At 46.4% G+C, this 19,565-nt stretch overlaps 5 protein-coding genes across 5 annotated transcripts; all 5 read left to right on the top strand.

Moving 5' to 3' along the window:
• Positions 1-1,273: 1,273 nt before the first annotated feature.
• Positions 1,274-3,164, top strand: LOC110768076 (UDP-glycosyltransferase 86A1). The gene is made up of 2 exons (XM_021971763.2): positions 1,274-1,980; positions 2,216-3,164. Exons 1-2 carry the CDS (start codon positions 1,449-1,451, stop codon positions 3,124-3,126), a joined length of 1,443 nt encoding a protein of 480 aa, XP_021827455.2. The 5' UTR covers positions 1,274-1,448; the 3' UTR covers positions 3,127-3,164.
• A 237-nt stretch (positions 3,165-3,401) lies between these two features.
• LOC110768078 (UDP-glycosyltransferase 86A1-like) lies at positions 3,402-6,043 on the top strand. Its single transcript, XM_088254334.1, has 2 exons — positions 3,402-4,071; positions 4,272-6,043. The coding sequence occupies exons 1-2, from the start codon at positions 3,546-3,548 to the stop codon at positions 5,012-5,014; spliced, it is 1,269 nt and encodes a 422-aa protein (XP_088110460.1). The 5' UTR covers positions 3,402-3,545; the 3' UTR covers positions 5,015-6,043.
• A 127-nt stretch (positions 6,044-6,170) lies between these two features.
• Positions 6,171-7,711, top strand: LOC148293593 (uncharacterized). Its single transcript, XM_088254528.1, has 2 exons — positions 6,171-6,674; positions 6,794-7,711. Exons 1-2 carry the CDS (start codon positions 6,171-6,173, stop codon positions 7,709-7,711), a joined length of 1,422 nt encoding a protein of 473 aa, XP_088110654.1.
• A 778-nt stretch (positions 7,712-8,489) lies between these two features.
• Positions 8,490-10,062, top strand: LOC148293594 (uncharacterized). The gene is made up of 2 exons (XM_088254529.1): positions 8,490-8,792; positions 9,076-10,062. Exons 1-2 carry the CDS (start codon positions 8,490-8,492, stop codon positions 10,060-10,062), a joined length of 1,290 nt encoding a protein of 429 aa, XP_088110655.1.
• Positions 10,063-17,651: 7,589 nt separating this feature from the next.
• Positions 17,652-19,528, top strand: LOC110744717 (UDP-glycosyltransferase 86A1). Its single transcript, XM_021944706.2, has 2 exons — positions 17,652-18,293; positions 18,403-19,528. The coding sequence occupies exons 1-2, from the start codon at positions 17,768-17,770 to the stop codon at positions 19,314-19,316; spliced, it is 1,440 nt and encodes a 479-aa protein (XP_021800398.2). The 5' UTR covers positions 17,652-17,767; the 3' UTR covers positions 19,317-19,528.
• The last annotated feature ends 37 nt before the right edge of the window (positions 19,529-19,565 follow it).

Genomic DNA, 19,565 nt, shown 5'->3' on the forward strand with positions numbered 1-19,565 from the left:
TGACACATGAAAAAGTTATCTCACGTATCATTGCATCATTGATTGGGATAGCAAAAATAGATATTCTGGCTGCATAAAAGTCTTTCTCCAACCAAAGACATGATAGTATTGCCTACCAACCAATCCAATGACTGGAAAATTACAAAAGACACGAATATGACTTCCTCATCATGGTCACTTTTTTTTTTTTTTTTGGACGAAAAGGAGCTTCATTAAAAGGCAAAAGCCACGAATAGAACATATTAACTAAGCTAGCACACACTCAGCCAACGCAAGCAAGTGGAGAGGCTAACTTAGTACAAAATATAGATAAGAACATTAGTTTGGTGGTCTTGGAAGACCATCCGCTTCCAACACTTCTCGAAGAGACGGTGGTGGCCTTTTAGCCCAGCAAATTTGTGTCACCACTTTGATGCCAATACTAGCACACACTTTAGTTTTAGTTTAGAAATATGGAAACAACCACATGAACTTGAAAAGAATTTGTGTTTCAATTTATAGGTGTAAAAAATCTATAACTTGAAAAGAAATTGTGTTTCAAATTAGCACGTAATTGGCATATGTTAGGATAAATTGGACTTTTAGAGGTGTAAAAAACCTCATATACGTGCTAATTCCGTTGAAATATGATGAAATTAACCAAATGTCTTTCAATTTGCATTCCAATAATTGCAAAAATTAAAATTACATGTACCAAAATAAAACTTTGCCCATCCTACGTGGACCGCAAACATAATTTGGCTTGGACAATTCAAAGCCTCATGCAATCATGGTACCTCTCCCTATTCAAAACTCCTTGAGTTTTGATTGTGTTGGGTGTTGCTCGACTTTTTTTAGTTCAGATTTACAGTATGACGACATAAATTTATTGATACTATTTACATGATGGTTGATTTATTAGTTAATCGCGAGGACAACATCGATTATCTAATGAATTGATTTAACTGAAGGAAATCCAAGATTACTCATCTGTTCAGTAATTTTTTTGGGTCAGAATATATTAAATAAAGTAATTTTTTTGTTATGAGGTGGGTTCCTTTTGTGGTTTGTCTTGTTGGTTAGTTGACCATATGAAAAGGGTTATCTTGATGGGTTCCATCATCCATGTGTGATGAAGTCTTTGTCGGGTTCTTTTTGTAGTTGCCTTGTTTGTTGGTTAGTGAACCTTGTGAAAGAGCGGTCCAAGTTTGTCTCTTACTGAATTGTTTATTCAAATAAAGAGAATAAAAGGAGGTGAGGTGAGGCAACTTGTTGAATCCTGGAGCAAACCAGAGGTTACAAGAAATTTTGAATATTGTCTTACCATATAGAAATAAAAGATAATACACCCCTTTATGTTATCTGCTAAAAATAGTTTACTTGACTGAATGGGAGTCATCTGGCCACATATCAGATTTTTGTGATTTCAAAACTTGCCTACTTCCTCAAGCAGACACAGAAACAGAGCCATGGAGGAGGACAATCAATGCACAAAGCCTCATGCAATCTTGGTACCTCTCCCTCTCCAAGGCCATGTCATTCCATTTACCAATCTGGCAGTGAAGCTTGCTTTAAATGGTTTCACCATCACTTTTGTCAACACCCAATATATTCACCACCAGATAACCAAATCCCAACCCAACAACAAAACTGAACAAGATGACATCTTTGCCGCAGCGCGCAAGTCCGGACTGGACATACGCTACAAAACAGTGAGTGATGGTTTTCCACTAGCTTTCAACCGATTTCAGAACCTTGACCAATTTCTTGAGGGTCATTTACATGTCTACCCTGCCCATGTTGATGAACTGGTTGGAGATTTAGTCCAATCTGACCCCTCAATCACTTGCTTTATTGCTGATACCTTCCACACCTGGCCAGAAACCATAGCCAACAAGTACAACCTTGTCAATGTTTCCTTTTGGACTCAACCAGCTTTAGTCCTAAGCATCTACTATCACTTGGACCTCCTCAGACAAAATAGTCATTTTGGTTTTCATGGTATGCACCCTCTCACAAATCTCCCAAACTTTTGCTTAACTTACATATGGAATGGTTTCTAGTTAATTTGACAACATGAAATCTCATTCTCATATTGTCAATCTAAAGTTTAAACCATCTGATCGCGTGGTGTCTTGTTCGAATGTTTAGTCTACTAGATTCACAGCATGATGACATGAACATTAGCAAAGTTATATAACTACATGTATCTGTGTTTTTTTGGTTGACTTATTAGATAAACGTGAGGACAGCATCGATTACATACCGGGTGTGCAGGCAATTGAACCAAAAGACTTGATGTCACATCTCCAAGCTACTGATTTATCATCCCCAATGCTCAGAATCATATACAAGGCATTCCATGAAGTTAAAAGAGCAGATTTTATTTTGATTAATACAGTGCAAGAACTTGAATCTGAGACCCTATCAGCCTTGCACGAGAAGCAGGCCACATATGCAATTGGCCCTGTCTTCCCCAGTGAACCCACTAAGAGTATTGTGGCTACCAATCTGATGTCTGAGTTTGACTGTACTCAATGGCTCAAATCCAAGCCTCATGGTTCAGTTTTGTTTATTTCATTTGGTAGTTATGTTCAAGTTACTACAAAAGATTTTGAGGAAATAGCTCATGGACTTTTGCTTAGTAAAGGGAGCTTCATCTGGGTACTTCGCCCTGATACTACAAGTTATGAAGAAACCAATATCCTACCCGTTGGATTTGACGATGAGATTAAAGACAGAGGGATGATAGTGCCATGGTGCTCTCAGATTAAGGTGCTTTCACATCCGGCAGTAGGAGGGTTCTTAACGCATTGTGGATGGAATTCCGTACTTGAAAGTATGTGGTGTGGTGTTCCCATGCTGTGTTTTCCTCTATGGACTGACCAAATCACTAATAGGAAACTAGTAGTTGATGATTGGGGCATTGGACTGAATATTTGTGATGGGGTAAAACCTATCACAAGAGTGGAGGTGGCAGAGAAGATCAACCATGTGATGAGTGGAAAATTGGGCCATGGTTTGCAGAAGGAGATAAAAAATGTGAGGCAAACAATGGAGGATGCATTGACTTTAAATGGGTCATCACAGAAGAATTTCTTTCAATTCCTAAGTGATGTGAAGACCAAAGTTCAGACACGAAACTGACTTCCGCATTGCTACAATCTTGTGGTTCTGCTTCATCATCTCATTGTCATTAAATCATCATTAGCATAAAACGCTTCATTAGCAATGTGAAATCCAAAATACACAAGAATGTGGCATATCTGAGGATCTATTATCATGTTTTAAATCAATATTATTGAGCTGTGTTCCAGTCTCTGATGAAAGAAGATACTGTTTGTTTAAATTCTAAAAATAGTTTGTGGGAAATTGGAACATTAGCCCCACGCCATGTGCTAAAAGCAGTTCACCTCATCTGACCACACATACAGACCACACATTGCAAAAGATGTGCTTTCGCTTTTATCAGTCCATTAGCTTTTGTAATTTCAGCACTTGCCCTCTTTCTCCGATAAAAGACCACATACTCGCAGACATAGAGAGATGCACAAAGAGAGAGAGCCATGGAGGACAAGCATTCACAGCCTCATGCTATCATGGTGCCTATGCCTCTCCAAGGGCATCTTCTCCCACATACCCATCTGGCCACGAAGCTTGCTTCACACGGTTTCACCATCACTTTTGTCAACACCCAACACATTCACCACCAGATAACCAAATCCCAACCCAATGACACTGAAGATCAAGATGACATCTTTGCCACAGCGCGCAAGTCCAGCCTAGACATACGCTACAAGACCGTGATTGATGGTTTTCCACTAGCCTTCAACCGATTTCAGAACCATAACCAAGCTGTTGAGGGCCTATTGCATGTCTTCCCTGCCCATGTTGATGAACTCGTTGGAAATTTAGTCCAATCTGACCCCTCAGTCACTTGCTTGATTGCTGATACCTTCCACCCATGGTCAACAACCATAGCCAACAAATACAACCTTGTCAATATTTCCTTCTGGACTGAACCAGCTCTAGTCTTAAGCATCTACTATCACTTGGACCTCCTCAGAGAACGTGGTCATTATGGTTCACATGGTTTGTAATAACTTTCGCATAAATTCGCTTGAGCTTTGATTACATTACGGTCTTGTTCTCAAGTCTTACATGTTATGTTGCTAGATTGTCAATTAGGATCACAAGTTTTAAAAGAATTCACTGATCAATACTTCATATTGACATTCTGACAAGAGAAAACATCCTATTACTAATCTCAATTTGTTTGGTTGATGTATTAGATAATCGAGAGGACACCATCGATTACATACCGGGGGTGCAGGCTATTGAACCAAAGGACTTGATGTCACACCTCCAAGAAGCTGACATATCAACACCGATGCACCGAGCCCTGCACAAGGCATTCCATGAAGTGCAGAGGGCAGATTTTATTTTGTGTAATACAGTACAAGAACTTGAATCAAACACCCTTTCAGCCTTGCAAGAGAAGCAACCCACATATGCAATTGGCCCTGTTTCCCCCAATAACCCCACAAAAAGTATTGTGGCTACCAATCTGATGTCAGAGTTTGACTGCACAGAATGGCTCAACACCAAGCCTAATGGTTCAGTTTTGTTTGTTTCATTTGGTAGCTATGTTCTAGTTACTAAAAATGATATCGAAGAAATAGCTCATGGGCTCTTGCTTAGTAAAGTGAGTTTCATCTGGGTACTTCGCCCTAATACTACAAGTTATGATGAAACCTATATCCTACCTGTTGGATTTCAGAATGAGATTAAAGATAGAGGGTTGATGGTGCCATGGTGCTCTCAGATTGAGGTGCTTTCACATCCCGCAACAGGAGGATTCTTGACTCAATGTGGATGGAACTCCATACTTGAAAGTATGTGGTGTGGTGTTCCCATGCTGTGCTTCCCTCTGTGGACTGATCAAGTGACCAATAGGAAACTAGTCGTTGATGATTGGATGATTGGGGGATTGGGGGATTGGATTATGTTTATACCCAGAATGAACAGCCAATAAGAACGAGACACGTGGAAGAAATCGAGCCTAGTCAGGGAAACCCTCAGCATCCTACTTACCGATCACTCCATTAGGGCAACACCTTCTCCTGGGACACGTGGCAAGCTCCCAAGCGACGTCCACAGTCCCATATCGAAATTGTCAACAAAGTGCACACCTCCCAATGCCTATAAAAGAGGCCAACCACCCCAAAATAGAGGTAATCAGAACTTATGGCATACGAGCCTATTGATCTGTCAGTTGAACTTTCTAATCTCGAACTTACTTAAGCATCGGAGAGCCTTCGGCCGGTACCACACCGGTGCCTTGGATCTTACTAAGTTGACCCTCTAAGTCAGAGAACCACTTTTTGGCGTCAACAGTTTGGCGCCGTCTGTGGGAAACGATAAACAAATCGACCCTTTATCCCAAACATATGGGGACCAACTCGAAAACTATGTTCCTACCGCAGGAGGGGATGCCGTACGGTATGCCAGGCGGAGCTAGCCCAGCGCCCCCATACACCCCGGCAACTAATCCATCTGTACTCCAACCCGCTGAAAACGCGGAGCTTTTAGCCCAAGTCGTGTCCCTTCGGCAGGACATGGCTAGGTTACAAGAACAGAACAATTTCCTCTCGTCCAAGGTGGACGAAACACAACAGCTGCTGAACCAGCAGCAAACGCAAAACATCCAGACCGATCGATCCTCCGAGAGCCTATAGACTCCCTGTCGGCAGAGGAAGGGTAAAAAGGTGGCCGAGGCTGCGCCTGCACCATCAAAACCCTTGGTAGTCCCGGCACCAAAAAATAAGCCTCATGTGCCGAAGAAAGTCTATTCCGATTGTCGCCATAGGCTATTGGATCGGGAGGCCGAACGACAAACAGAGCGACATGGGTCGCAGATCAGGATAAGGGCGCGCCTGGATGACCCCCAGCTGAGAAGTCTGGGAAGGAGGTCGCCGATACGGAGGATACAAGTCTTGGAGTCAACGGCAGAGTCCGACCAAGAATACGCCCCTTCCACGAATCGGTCGTCATCATACCGTTCGGCAACGCCAACAAAGTTCTCTGAGGTTAATCCTGTCAGATCCCAGCAGCAGTCGGTGCATCAAACCGCGGAGGAGATACCAGACAGGGACCCTATCATTCGCCTTCTCCTTCAGAGGGTACAGAAGATGGAGGACGATCGGACTCGCTCACAAGAGCCAGACTGGGGAAGGCTTCGGCTAGGACCCTTCACCGAGCGCATAAGGCACTCACGACAGGATAGGGACGTACAACCCCTACGCATTATCGCTTACACAAGAGTGGAGGACCCCCTGACGCACCTTCACTCTTTTCAGTCGGCCGTAGGATGCCGAGGGCTAAGCGATGAAGGACTGTGCCTGCTGTTCCCCTCTTCGCTCACAGAGGCGGCTCTGAATTGGTTCTACCGTTTGGAACCAGGGACGGTCGATTCCTTCGACGAGCTGAAGCAGATCTTCCTGAACCATTTCATGATCCAAACGGACAGACTGTACCCTGCCGATGACCTATACACCATCCGGCAGAGGGATGACGAACCATTGCGTGAATATGCCGCACGATTCAGCCATGAATACTCGAGGTGTCCGGATACCGATGATAGGGCAGCCTACGGTCCTCACACTTTCGATATCTGGTACACAGCAGCAATTGGCGTACGTACGATGAACTCATGAAGTAAGTGGCAATCCACGCCAAAGCCGAATACTTCAATTCGAGGGCCGAGCCCACGGCTCGGCAGAACGAATCCATACAGCGGTCCTCCACGGCACAGGCATCGCCGTTTGCGTCAGCGGCACAAATTTCCGAATACACTGAGAGCCACAAGCGCAAAGATGCCGGAAGCTCCCAAAAGGGGCATTCCAAGAAAAACAAGAGCAGGTACGGCAGGGACGGTTACCGAACGCCGTTACCAGGGCATAACCAGGGGACGGAGGTGTTCACCTTGCTCAACACTTCCTACGAAGCGGTGCTGATGAACGAAAATGAGATAATCCCGAAGCTCGCATTCCGAAAGCCTAGTCGGCAGGATGGCCGGGATACAGGGAAATTCTGCCGATACCACCAGCAAAACAGCTACAATACCGAGGACTGTATAAGTTTGCGAAAAATTGTCGAGCGGTTAATTCGAGAAGGCAAACTGGATCAGTACATAGCCAGGCCGCAGCAGGCGCCAGCGCCGAACGCCAATCGGCAAATCAATATGATCAGCACGATCAGTGGAGGCCCAACCCTCGCCGGGGCATCTAACCGGTCAGTGAAGCAGTATGTCAGGGCTGCACAGTACCCCCAAGTCCTCGGCATTGAAAGTAGCTGGCACACCAAAATGCCGAAGGTCAGGTGGGAACCCATCACCTTCTCCGAGAAGGAAGAAGAAGGGATCATCTACCCACACGACGACCCTATAATCATCCGGGCAGAGATTGCCGAATTCGATGTCGGACGAATTCTGATCGACACTGGGAGTTCGGTAAACGTCATCTTCGCCGATGCGTTTAAGGAACTTGGAGTAGATAACAGCCAGGTCAACCGACAACTTTTGCCTCTTCTTAGCTTTTCCGAAGACTTGGTCCAGCCAATCGGCAGTGTCAGCCTGCCGATCGCCTTCGGCGTAGCCCCACGAAGGACCATGGTCTACGACCAGTGCCTTGTGGTGGACTGTCCGACGGCATACAACGTTATTGTCGGCTGAACGGCACTCACGGCGATAAAGGCCCACTTGTCCCCCCACATGCTGCTCATGAAGTTCCCGACTTGCTACGGTACGGGGGCAATCAGGGGCGATCAGCTGAGCACTCGGAACTGCTACACCGCGGCGTTGAAATCGGCAGCCCCTCAGAAGCAAAAGGAGACCTTCACGGTCGTGGACTTTCCGAACGGTAATGAACCAGTGGATGATCCAAGGGAAGAAACGCCTACTCCGACGGCACAACCTGTCGAAGATCTCGAAACCGTGGCGCTAGACGAGGGTCAGCCAGACCGGTGCGTACGAATCGGCACCATGCTAAACGCCACCCTTCGCGCCGAATTCATTCAGTTCCTTCAGCAAAACTCGGAAGTCTTTGCCTGGTCTTACAACGACATGCCGGGTATATCCCCTGATGTCATCAGTCACAAGCTGAGCATCTCACCAACGTTCAAGCCTGTCAGGCAAAAGCGCCGATCCTACGATGCCGAACGGTATGAAGCTATGAAGAACGAAGTAGACAAACTCATGACCATAGGCTTCATCCGGGAGGCTGTATACCCGGACTGGCTGGCAAACTCAGTTATGGTCCGGAAGGCAAAAGGCGGATGACGAATGTGCCAAGACTATACCGCGCATCGATCAGCTGGTTGACGCCACTGCCGGTCACGAACTGCTCAGCTTCATGGACGCATACTCCGGATACAACCAGATTTTCATGCATCCTGCCAACAGCGAACACACGGCGTTCATAACAGACAAAGGCTTATATTGCTATAACGTAATGCCGTTCGGCTTGAAGAATGTGGGGGCAACCTACCAGAGACTGGTTAACCGAATCTTCATTGAGCAGATCGGCAGCACGATGGAGGTCTATGTGGATGACATGCTAGTAAAGAGCCGAACGGTAGGGGAACATCTGGCGAACCTATCCCTCATGTTCGGCATCTTGAAGAATTACCGAATGAGACTCAACCCAACAAAGTGCGCTTTCGGCGTATCTTCGGGAAGATTCCTCAGTTTCATGATCAGCCAAAGGGGTATCGAGGCAAACCCCGATAAAATCAGGGCCATAATCGACATGGAGGTGCCGAAGACACAAAAGGACGTCCAGAGCCTTACCGGACGAGTAGCAGCCCTCACTCGCTTCATCTCCAAAGCCACAGACAAGTGCGCACCGTTCTTCAAAGCCTTGAAAGGGGGCAAACGTCATATAGAATGGACTGCCGAATGCGATAAGGCGTTTCAAGACTTGAAGGACTATATGGGCAGGGCCCCACTACTTTCCAAACCTCTCCCAGGGGAAATTCTCTCTCTGTATCTATCGGTATCCAACACTACCGTCAGCTAAGTACTGATACGGATACCAGAGAAGGCAGAGCTACCGATTTTTTACGTCAGCAAAGCCTCGGTACCCTCCACTCGAGCAGCTAGCTTTGGCTCTGGTCGTTTCCGCCCGAAGGTTGCGGCCCTACTTCCAAGCCCATACCATCATCGTCCTAACCAACCAGCCTCTTCGGCAGGTTTTTCAAAAACCAGAAACATCCGGTAGGCTGGTGAAATGGGCGATCGAGTTAGAAGAATTCGATGTACAGTTCAAACCCAGACCTGCCGAAAAAGGACAAGCCGTGGCAGACTTCATCGCTGAACTAACACCTTCGGAGGCAACGGAACCTGGGAAAACCCCTCCATTGGAAGGCCTGCCGAACGGTAGCCGGTTTGACCAATCAATTCCTATCTGGATCCTACACGTAGACGGCTCGGCAAACCAACAAGGGTGCGGAGCTGGCTTGGTTCTCACCGCCCCCGATGGAACCAAGATGGAATATGCCATCAGATTTGGTTTTCGAACATCCAATAACGAGGCAGAGTACGAAGCCCTCTTAGCTGGCCTTCGGCTAGCAAAGAGCATGGGGGCTAAGCAGGTCAGTATCCACAGTGATTCACAACTCATCGTGAACCAAGTCACTGCCGATTTCGGGGCCAAAGATGTATCTATGGCAACCTACTTGTCATCAGCACACTCATTACTTCAGCAGTTCCAGGCCTACGAAATTCGGCAGGTTCCCAGGTCAGAGAACAGCCATGCCGACGCATTAGCCAGACTGGCTTCGGCAATTAACGACAAAATCGGCCGAAAGGTCCCAGTCGAGATCCTAGCCCGGCCAAGCACCACCACCGTTGACATATGTGCCGTACGGTATGAGGACACCTGGATGTCGCCGATATACATATACTTAACGAACGGTACCCTCCCGGAAGACAAGGTTCAAGTGAGAAAGCTGCGTTACCGATCGGCAAGATACATTGTCATCAATGACATTCTGTACAAACGCGGCTACACGCCCCCTACATGAAATGCATCACCGAAGAGCAGGGCGAGTATGTCCTTCGGGAGATCCACAGCGGTGTCTGCGGTGATCATTCCGGTTCCAGATCCCTAGCCCACAAAGCCTTCCGGCAAGGCTACTACTGGCCGTCCATGCATCGGGATGCGATTGCAATGGTAAAGAGGTGCGACAAGTGCCAGCGGTTCGGCAATGTTCCACACAGTCCTGCCGAACCCCTTACACCAATCGTGAGTCCATGGCCATTCACCCAGTGGGGACTTGACCTGATCGGGCCCATGCTGCAAGGCAAGGGACAGGTTAAGTATGCGGTTGTTGCCGTTGACTACTTTACGAAGTGGGTGGAGGCTGAAGCCTTAGCCACCATAACGGCAGCGAGGATTGAGGAGTTTGTCTGGACCAACATCTGTTGCCGCTTCGGCATCCCACACGCCATCATCACCGATAACGGCAGACAGTTTGATTCGGAACTTTTCAGACAGTTCTGCACTCGCCTCAAAATCAACCTATTCTTCGCCTCCCCAGCTCACCCTCAATCGAACAGCCAGGTAGAGGCCGTGAATAAAATTATAAAGAAACTCTTGAAACGGCAACTCAACAGTGCCAAGGGAGTCTGGCCAGAGAAGCTTCCCCAAGCTCTGTGGGCCATCCGGACGTCCTACCGAACCTCCACAGGGGAAACTCCCTTTAGCCTAGCATTCGGCTCGGAAGCCGTGGTCCTAGTCGAGATCGGCGGGTCGTCTTACCGAACGGAAGGTTTCAAACCAAAGGCGAACGAGGCTGCACTTGCAATAAGCCTAGACTTAATCGAAGAACGCCGAACAGTAGCAAACCTTCGGAACGAAGCATACAAACAGCGCGTCTCTCGGTATTACGACTCAAGGGTCAGGCCCCGCTCCTTCAAAATTGGAGACTGGGTCATGCGCAAGGTCTCGCTCACAACCAAAAATCCAACGGAAGGAACCCTCGGACCTTCCTGGGAAGGGCCCTATGAAGTCATCGGCATCCTTAGATCCGGTACCTACAGGCTCCGAGGCACAGATGGGAAAACCCTCGGTCACCCATGGAATGTGGAACATCTCAAGAGCTATTTTAAGTAAAGCCCCTTAGCCAACGGTAGGGCAAAATTTGTTTTTTTGCCTACGGCACTTATATATGAAATAAGAATAGCCCAAGTTGCACATGTTTAGAGCGTTATTTTTTCAAATAAAATGTTTCGGTAGGACACACTAACGTGAGCCACGGCAGCGTTGCCTACGGCAATTAAAAGCTATGCTCTTACGCGTCTACTACCGATTCCAATCTAGCTTCATCAATTTGCATCTAAAATTGAACAACAATATGCATTAGGTACGAGCCAACGGCAGTACAGTGCTCCAGGGTTACCTATGGTATCCTCATCACGCACAGATTACTTAGCTCCAGAACGGTACCCTAGACCTACCCACGGCATCTCTATAGGCAGGGCTATTGGGGCCTTGGTCCTACCGAGATCTGTGACACTTGTGTGGGCGAGAAGTAGGTACGAATCAACGGCAGTACCGCAACTACCTTGAGTCTCGTCTACCTGAGACAGCGCCACTTGACTACTCAAGAGGCGAACTAACTGATCGCCGTGAGTGATAGTCCTATACAGTTATTAGCCTATGGCAGTAACAAGCATGGATAAAATACAGACGTAAAATAAGCAAAAATGAGCAAGTCTGAAACCAAAAAAAAAAAAAAAACACTTAAATTAAAAGGATGCCCTCGGCATCAAGGTGTTCAGAAAGACCGCCATAGGGCGAGTACAAAACAAAATTAATTAAAAATACAACTCAAATTCAAACGGCAGCGGAGTCTGGGGCTTCGGCAGCGGCAACGTGACCCTTCTCGGCAAGAGTGTCGTCTCCAGAGGCCTCCTCCCCCTCGTAATCCTCGATCATTTCTTCGGTAATCCCTTCGGGAAGGGGAGGAGGATCGACAATGAAATTGAGGTCGAGCTTCCGGCCGGGGTTGTACCGCTTGAAACGGTAAATAAGGCCCGCCATTTCCGAGCCCACCTCGCTGTCCAGGAGATTGGCGAACTCCTCAGATGAACGGTAGGCCTTAATCGCCTCCCGAACGGCAACCTCGACCTCAGCAGCCTTGGCCCGCTCAGATTCCTCCAGCGCAACCCGTACCGCCTCTTTCGCCACCTCGGCATCCATGGCTACCGTTTCAGCCGCCCCAAGTGCCAACACGAGTTCTGCAATTCTGGCTTCCTGAGCCTTGACCTGCCGTTCGACAGCTTGCATGTCCAGCACAAGGTTGGCATGGTCCTGCAACGCCTTGCCCACCTCGGCAATCTTGGCCCTACCGTCCTCGTATAGCTTCCTCGAGCGCTCGGTAGCGTTGATGGCCCGCCTCATACAGAGCCACATGTCCATGGATGCCTGCAGAAGGAACTGGTTAGTAGGCGACAAAGGAGATGGAAACTAGAAAAAGAGAGTAAGGGACTTACGGTAGCCTGCAGACGGAAGGCACGCCCCGCCTCATCCCGAAGCTGCCTCTTCAGGAGCTCGTTAATCTCAGACAGCTCCATTTGCGAACCAAGGATCATATGGTTCTCAAATTGGACCGTCTTCAACGGGCAAGCCAGAGTGACATGCTCCACAGGGCCACCCTCCTCTTCGGTAGCCAGGGTTGCCTTCGGCAGATCTGATTGCCGACTGCGCTTTGGCGTCGTCTCTCCCTCCAGATCCACAGTCGTATGCCGTTTCCAAGAGGCCTTGGAGGTTGTAGCATCGCCCCCCTTCCCGCCTTTGCCCGTCGGCTGGGCCACCGGCGCTCGACTTACCGGTGCCTCGGGCGCTCTCTCCCTCTGCCGATCGGCAAGGGACTGGTCTTCCGGGTCAGCCGCCGACGCCGGGGGTTCCGAGGCAGCCTCAGCCTGCCGAGCCTTCTTCTTCCCCTGCAGCCCCATCATCAGCTGCCTTTTTGAAGAATCGTTCATCTTCTTGTTTTCGGCGGTCTTCCTCTCTTCGGTCACTGCACAAGAGAAGGAGGGTTCGGTAAGAAAAGGACAGACCACATTGTGAACACAACAAAAAGCACAAGTACACTTACTCTCGGCAGGGTCGACGAGTCGGGCTTTGATCAGGTTCTCGGTAAACAGAAACTGGGGATAAACCCTAGAATCGGCAGGGATTCTCTGCCTCACCCTGTCAATCTGCCGAATCTCGGTCTGAGAAGGGATCGGCTGCTTCAGTTTACCTGCAGAAGATAAAACAAAACTGTTTGGTCCCGAACAAAAATCACTTGCCTACCGATCGGTATGGTCAAGACCTACCGGTAATCTGGAAGGTGTTGGGAATGTGGAATCGAACGGGGACTCCCGGGGGAGACTCCCAGTCTCCCGACAATATCACCCGCCGATTCCTCCAAGACTTTTGAGAAGTCGGCACATCGCTCACAAAGTGCCCTCGCTCGAACGCTCTGAGGCAATTGGCCTGAACCCAACCGCCGCGATCGGCACTCTTGGACTTCGTGACACTGTATAAATAGGAGAACTGTTCGTACGACGGCTCCCCTTCACCAGCCATACCGAACGCAGTGACTACCCCCATCAGAGCCACCCAGAAGTTGGGGTTGAATTGGCCAGGAGCGTACCCAATCTGGGCAAGGATCCGCTGAACTGCAGGTTGCAATGGTAGCCTAACGCCTTGCTGAAGGACGTCAGTAAAAAAAGGCGACCTCGCCGTCCTTCGGACCACTCAGAGATTCGGTAGGGCCCGGGATCCTCATCCATACCGAATTGGGAATCCTATACTCGGCCTGGATCTTGGCCAACTCTCGGTAGGTCATCTTATTGGGATCCAGATAGTCTACTGCGAAAAGGACCTCCTTCGGCACTCCTACTGGAGCCCTAGGATTCCCCAGGTTGACTATTGTGACCCTCGGCAAGGAAGAAGGCCCCGCATCAGCTCCCCCACGACCGGACGTGGAGGCCTCCAATCGGCATCCAGTTTGTTGACCTGGAACCTGGACATCTTCCTCCTGGGCTTCAGGGTGAGGATGCGAGCTAACTTGCCTGCCGTCGCTATAAACAATCTTCAACGGCAGGGGCTGACTGGTCATAAGCCCCTTGCCGATCCCATGGGTAGGTGCTGATCTAACCCTCTCACCAACAACTTCAACCTCAGAGTCGTTATCACTCTCGGTATCCTGGCCCATCTCCTCACTTTCGGTATCCTGTTGTCTGTCTGGAGACTCCCCATCATAAGCGTTGGGCTCGCTCTCGAACCTAGACTCACTATCAGACATCTACAAAGTAATGGAAGAAGCTAAGGGCTATGCCGAGGAACTATCCTACCGATGCCTACGTCTCTACCTATGGCAACTAGACTACTGAACCACACCCCACTTGCATAAAGTTCTAGTCTAGTTCAAACCAAGGAAGGACGTACGCAAGGAAAGAAAAGAGAAATTTGCAAAGTTACCAAACGGTACCTTATGTGAACTAGAGGATGAAGATGGGAATCGCTTTGACTACCGATTGACCTCGCCGGAAATCGCCTTGGTTGCCGATTGTTCACGTCAGAAATCGCCTTGATTGCCGCTTGCACTCGCCGAAAATCGCCTAGACAGAACTTCCACCTCACTCACAAACGCAAAGTGAACAATGCTTCAGAAACCATTCCTATTTACAGGGCTGAGTTTGCAACGGTACGCCTCGAGAAACCAAACGGCGCATTAATTGCGCCGCCCCACTTGATTTGACATGCCACGTGTCACACAACGAATGGAGGCTCTGACAGCACGTGGGGTTCAGAAGACGAAGCGTCGCTCTGTCCCATTGATCCCCTTCCCTGTGCGTAGAACGCAAGGAGACGACCAAAATTGCCAAAGTCAATAGGCAATCGGCAATACCTTCTCGGAATCTCTTAAATGCACCAAGCACTGCCGAACGGTAACCCTCAAAGTGGTGACTCTTGGGCTTCTAGGCGGAGATTGCCGAATAATTCGACTTGGAGGCAAGGAACGAGTGCCTCCTCTAGCCAAACTACCGAACGGTAGGGCGATCATGGACCTACCGAAAAAGTAGTCAAGTCCCCATCCGAGAATTCTCGACTGAGAACTTGGGGGACTCCTGTTTATACCCAGAATGAACAGCCAATAAGAACGAGACACGTGGAAGAAATCAAGCCTGGTCAGGGAAACCCTTGGCATCCTACCTACCGATCACTCCATTAGGGCAACACCTTCTCCTGGGACACGTGGCAAGCTCCCAAGCGATGTCCACAGTCCCACATCGAAATTGTCAACAAAGTGCACACCTCCCAATGCCTATAAAAGAGGCCAACCACCCCAAAATAGAGGTAATCAGAACTTATGGCATACGAGCCTATTGATCTGTCAGTTGAACTTTCTAATCCCGAACTTACTTAAGCATCGGAGAGTGTTGTGAATTTTAGACAACCTGAAAAATTGAGATTTTAAAGATTAGTCTAAACACAAATTATACTCGCAAGTGCACAAGGTCAATCATAATATAGCATGGCAAATACGAGGTCATTCCCACGAGGATTGAGTTCAACTTCCAATTAGTCTAACTTAATTTCCTTCACAAAATACTTTAACTACTCTAATTATATAAACAAGAAATTAAACACGTAGCATACTCACGTAAACACAAAAGGGGTTTTTGAAAGAATGATTTAATTAACAACGAAATTAAAAGACAAAATAAGTAGAAAGTAACGAAACACAAGGATGAGAAATTCAAATTGATAAAAGCACTAGGACAATGAATTCACCACTAGTAATCCGATCTAGCCTCTTATTCACCTACCTATTTACTAACCATTTGATGTCACCACTTAGTTTTCCTTTTTCATGAATTACCTATGGTATTTAGGCTAACTCGTATATTCCTACATGCAATTCGCCTATGGTATTTAGGTCAAATATCAACACATAGAAACTCATTAAGATCAGTGAAAACCTCGAACAAGCATGTAAACCCTAGGAGTATGGTATTTACCCTAGACGAATTACAAATCCTAATCACATGAAGCAAGCCTCAAATTAAGTATGGTATTTACTCTAATTTGCATCCGATTACTCAATTAAAAGTCTAGATGGTGATCAAGCATCAAGATAATCAACCAAGTTATTAAGCACAGTGATTAAGAATCCAACATCAAATGGCAATCAATAGATAGGTAAAATAAGAAAACTAGATTATCATACTAGGGCTACATCATGCCCTAGCAAAGAAAATTAGTTACACATAATCTTAGAATTCGACATAAACAAAAACATAAGGAAGAAACAATAAAACTTAGCCAATTGCGGTATTCTTCCGGCGTCTCCAATTTCTCCTCGTCTTTTTCATCCTCAAAAAGGAGTTGTTTCTCATGCTTAAATAGGACACCCCACGTCTATTCCTACCCTAGCTGGGCTTTTACAGTAGCCCAACAATAAAGAAAAACCTAATTAAAACATAAATCCAAAATGGGTAAGTACTTGACTCCTCTTCCTACTTGGACTGGGATAACATGTCAGTTACTTTGCTTGCACGTTTGGGGTTGTTCCTCCTCCAAGAAAAATCGGGAAAAATATGTAAATTGTAGATTTTTGTCTTATCTTTCCATCCATATATCGCACGCCTTGAGGAAAAATCAGGAAAGTCTTCAAATGGTCATTCTTCCACAGCAGCACAGTTTTGACGGGATTGCATCTTATGCTGACTTAACTTCAAAGACTGCTCTCATTGGCTGCTCTGAAAATTCTAGAAAAATTCCACAATCATCTTCAAGATCTTAGCTTTCATCTCCAATTGGTCTTGTGCTAAAACTCCACCAAAAAGTCGTATTTCCGTTGAAAACAAATTACTTGCTCTGGAAAGCTGAGAATTGAGAAAATAAAGTAATAAGTCCTTTTTAAACCAAATTCTCCTACAAAAACTAAGTATAAATAGTACATAAATATGTAATTTTATGGACTTATCAGAGAGCCTTCGGCCGGTACCACACCGGTGCCTTGGATCTTACCGAGCGTTTGCTCATATTGCAGATCACGCTCCCTACCGAGGCATTGAGGATACCGAAGGTATAAAATTACTAAGTTGACCCTCTAAGTCAGAGAACCACTTTTTGGCGTCAACAGATTAAATCTCAGTGATAGGGTGAAACCCATCACAGGGTTGGAGGTAGCAGAGAAGATCAACCGACTGATGAGTGGAAAATTGGGTGATGGATTGCAGAAGCAGAGCAAGAAGATTAAGCAAACATTGGAGGATGCATTGGCTGTAAATGGATCATCACAAAAGAATTTATCTCAATTCATTGGTGATGTAAAGGCTGAAATTCAAAAAAGAGTGTGACTTCCACATTGCTACTATGTGGTTCTGCTTCCTCATTTCTTTGTCATCTTTGTCATTAGCGCAACCTCTAAATTAGCACAAAACCAAATTATAATAAGTCTTTCCACTACTGAGAATATTGTCAGTGAATCTTTTGATTTTTATCCACAAGAATCCAAAGTGTGATTCATTTTCTTGGTTTAGAAAGACACTGTTTTGTTTGTAGTTTAAAAACAGTTTGTGGAAAATTAGACTTCTGCCCCACCACCCCTTATCCTAAGAAAGAAAACAAAACTTTGTGTGTGTATTTGTATAAGCACACAGAGCCACAAACAGACACAGATCACAAACTCACAAACAGAGAGAGAAACAGACACAGAGGGAGCCATGGAGGACAAGCATTCAAAGCCTCATGCAATCATGGTGCCTCTCCCTCGCCAAGGCCATGTTATCCCATTTACCCATCTGGCCATGAAGCTTGCCTCAAATGGTTTCACCATCACTTTTGTCAACACCCAAATTATTCACCACCAGATAACCAAATCCGAATCCAATGGCAGTGAAGGTCAAGAAGACATCTTTGCTGCAGCGCGAAAGTCTGGTCTAGACATTCGCTACAGAACAGTGAGTGATGGTTTTCCACTAGCCTTCAACCGGTCTCAGAATCTTGATCAATATCTTGAGGGTCTATTGCATGTCTTCCCTGCACATGTTGATGAACTTGTTGGAAATTTAGTCCAATCTGACCCTTCAATCAGTTGCTTGATTGCTGATACCTTCCACACCTGGCCAGCAACCATAGCCAACAAGTATAACCTTGTCCACATTTCCTTCTGGACTGAAACAGCTTTCGTCTTGTGCATCTACTATCACATGGACCTCCTCAGAAAAAATGGTCATTTTGGTTCTCATGGTAAGTAATAACCTTCTCATATCCAACATGTTATGCTATCAGATTGTTGATACAAAAGACGAGAAGATTTTTCTTTATGTATACCTGATTTTTCTGGTTGATTTATTAGATAATCGCGAGGACACGATTGATTACATACCTGGTGTGCAGGCTATTGAACCAAAGGACTTGGTATCACACCTCCAAGCTACTAATACATCAACAGCAGCTCACAGAATCCTATACAAGGCCTTCCAACAAGTTACAAATGCAAATTTTATTTTGTGTAACACAGTGCAAGAACTCGAATCCCAGTCCCTTCTAGCCTTGCAAGAGAAGCAACCCACATATGCAATTGGCCCTGTCTTCCCCAATAAAGCTACCAAGAGTGTGGTGGTGGCAACCAACCTCATCTCCGAGTTTGACTGTACAGAATGGCTCAATGCCAAGCCTCCTGGTTCAGTTCTGTATATTTCATTTGGAAGCTACGCTCAAGTTACTAAGAATGTGGTAGAAGAAATAGCTCATGGGCTTTTGCTTAGTAGAGTGAGTTTCATTTGGGTGCTACGCCCTGATACTATAAGTCATGGTGAACTTGAAACCTCGATCCTACCTGTTGGATTTGAAGATGAGATTAAAGATAGAGGGCTGATTGTGCCATGGTGCTCTCAGATTGAGGTGCTTTCAAATCCAGCAATAGGAGGGTTCTTGACTCATTGTGGATGGAATTCCATACTGGAAAGTATGTGGTGTGGTGTTCCAATGTTGTGTTTTCCTATGTTGACTGACCAAACCACCAATAGGAAACTTGTAGTTGATGATTGGGGGATTGGACTCAATCTTTGTGATAGGATTAAACCGATTACAAGGATGGAGGTAGCAGAGAAGATCAACCGTCTGATGAGTGGAAGGTTGGGTGATGGATTGCAGAAGGAGATCAAGAAGATGAGGCAAAAATTGGAGGATGGGTTGGCTGTAAATGGGTCATCACAGAAGAACTTATGTCAATTCATTAGTGATGTAAAGGCCAAAATTCAAACATGAACTGATTTTTCACATTGTCACTGCCACTAAGTAGTTCTGCTTCATCATCTCATTAAAGATTTTTTTTTTGGTCACACATCTCATTAAAGATTGGTTCTTATTAATGCAGCCACATGGCATGGAAGTTTCCATTGTAATTCTAGTGGCCGAACTTTTCAGTTGTAACTTGCTAAAATTTTGCCAAATAAAACATGTACGTTTCTTTCTTCCAATTTTTTATGAAAGTTTCTTTCTTTCAATTTTGGCTCT

The sequence above is a fragment of the Prunus avium genome, chromosome 6, assembly GCF_965620075.1.
Source record: "Prunus avium chromosome 6, drPruAviu1.hap1.1, whole genome shotgun sequence".
In the NCBI taxonomy this organism is placed as follows: domain Eukaryota; kingdom Viridiplantae; phylum Streptophyta; class Magnoliopsida; order Rosales; family Rosaceae; genus Prunus; species Prunus avium.

Coding starts and splice junctions, on each gene's coding strand:
- LOC110768076 (XM_021971763.2), top strand. CDS start 1,449: ATGGAGGAGGACAATCAATGCACAAAGCCTCATGCAATCTTGGTACCT. Junction 1,981..2,215: donor TAGTCATTTTGGTTTTCATG/GTATGCACCCTC, acceptor TTGACTTATTAG/ATAAACGTGAGGACAGCATC.
- LOC110768078 (XM_088254334.1), top strand. CDS start 3,546: ATGGAGGACAAGCATTCACAGCCTCATGCTATCATGGTGCCTATGCCT. Junction 4,072..4,271: donor TGGTCATTATGGTTCACATG/GTTTGTAATAAC, acceptor TTGATGTATTAG/ATAATCGAGAGGACACCATC.
- LOC148293593 (XM_088254528.1), top strand. CDS start 6,171: ATGGAGGACGATCGGACTCGCTCACAAGAGCCAGACTGGGGAAGGCTT. Junction 6,675..6,793: donor GGTACACAGCAGCAATTGGC/GTACGTACGATG, acceptor TCCACGGCACAG/GCATCGCCGTTTGCGTCAGC.
- LOC148293594 (XM_088254529.1), top strand. CDS start 8,490: ATGCCGTTCGGCTTGAAGAATGTGGGGGCAACCTACCAGAGACTGGTT. Junction 8,793..9,075: donor GGGCCATAATCGACATGGAG/GTGCCGAAGACA, acceptor TACGGATACCAG/AGAAGGCAGAGCTACCGATT.
- LOC110744717 (XM_021944706.2), top strand. CDS start 17,768: ATGGAGGACAAGCATTCAAAGCCTCATGCAATCATGGTGCCTCTCCCT. Junction 18,294..18,402: donor TGGTCATTTTGGTTCTCATG/GTAAGTAATAAC, acceptor TTGATTTATTAG/ATAATCGCGAGGACACGATT.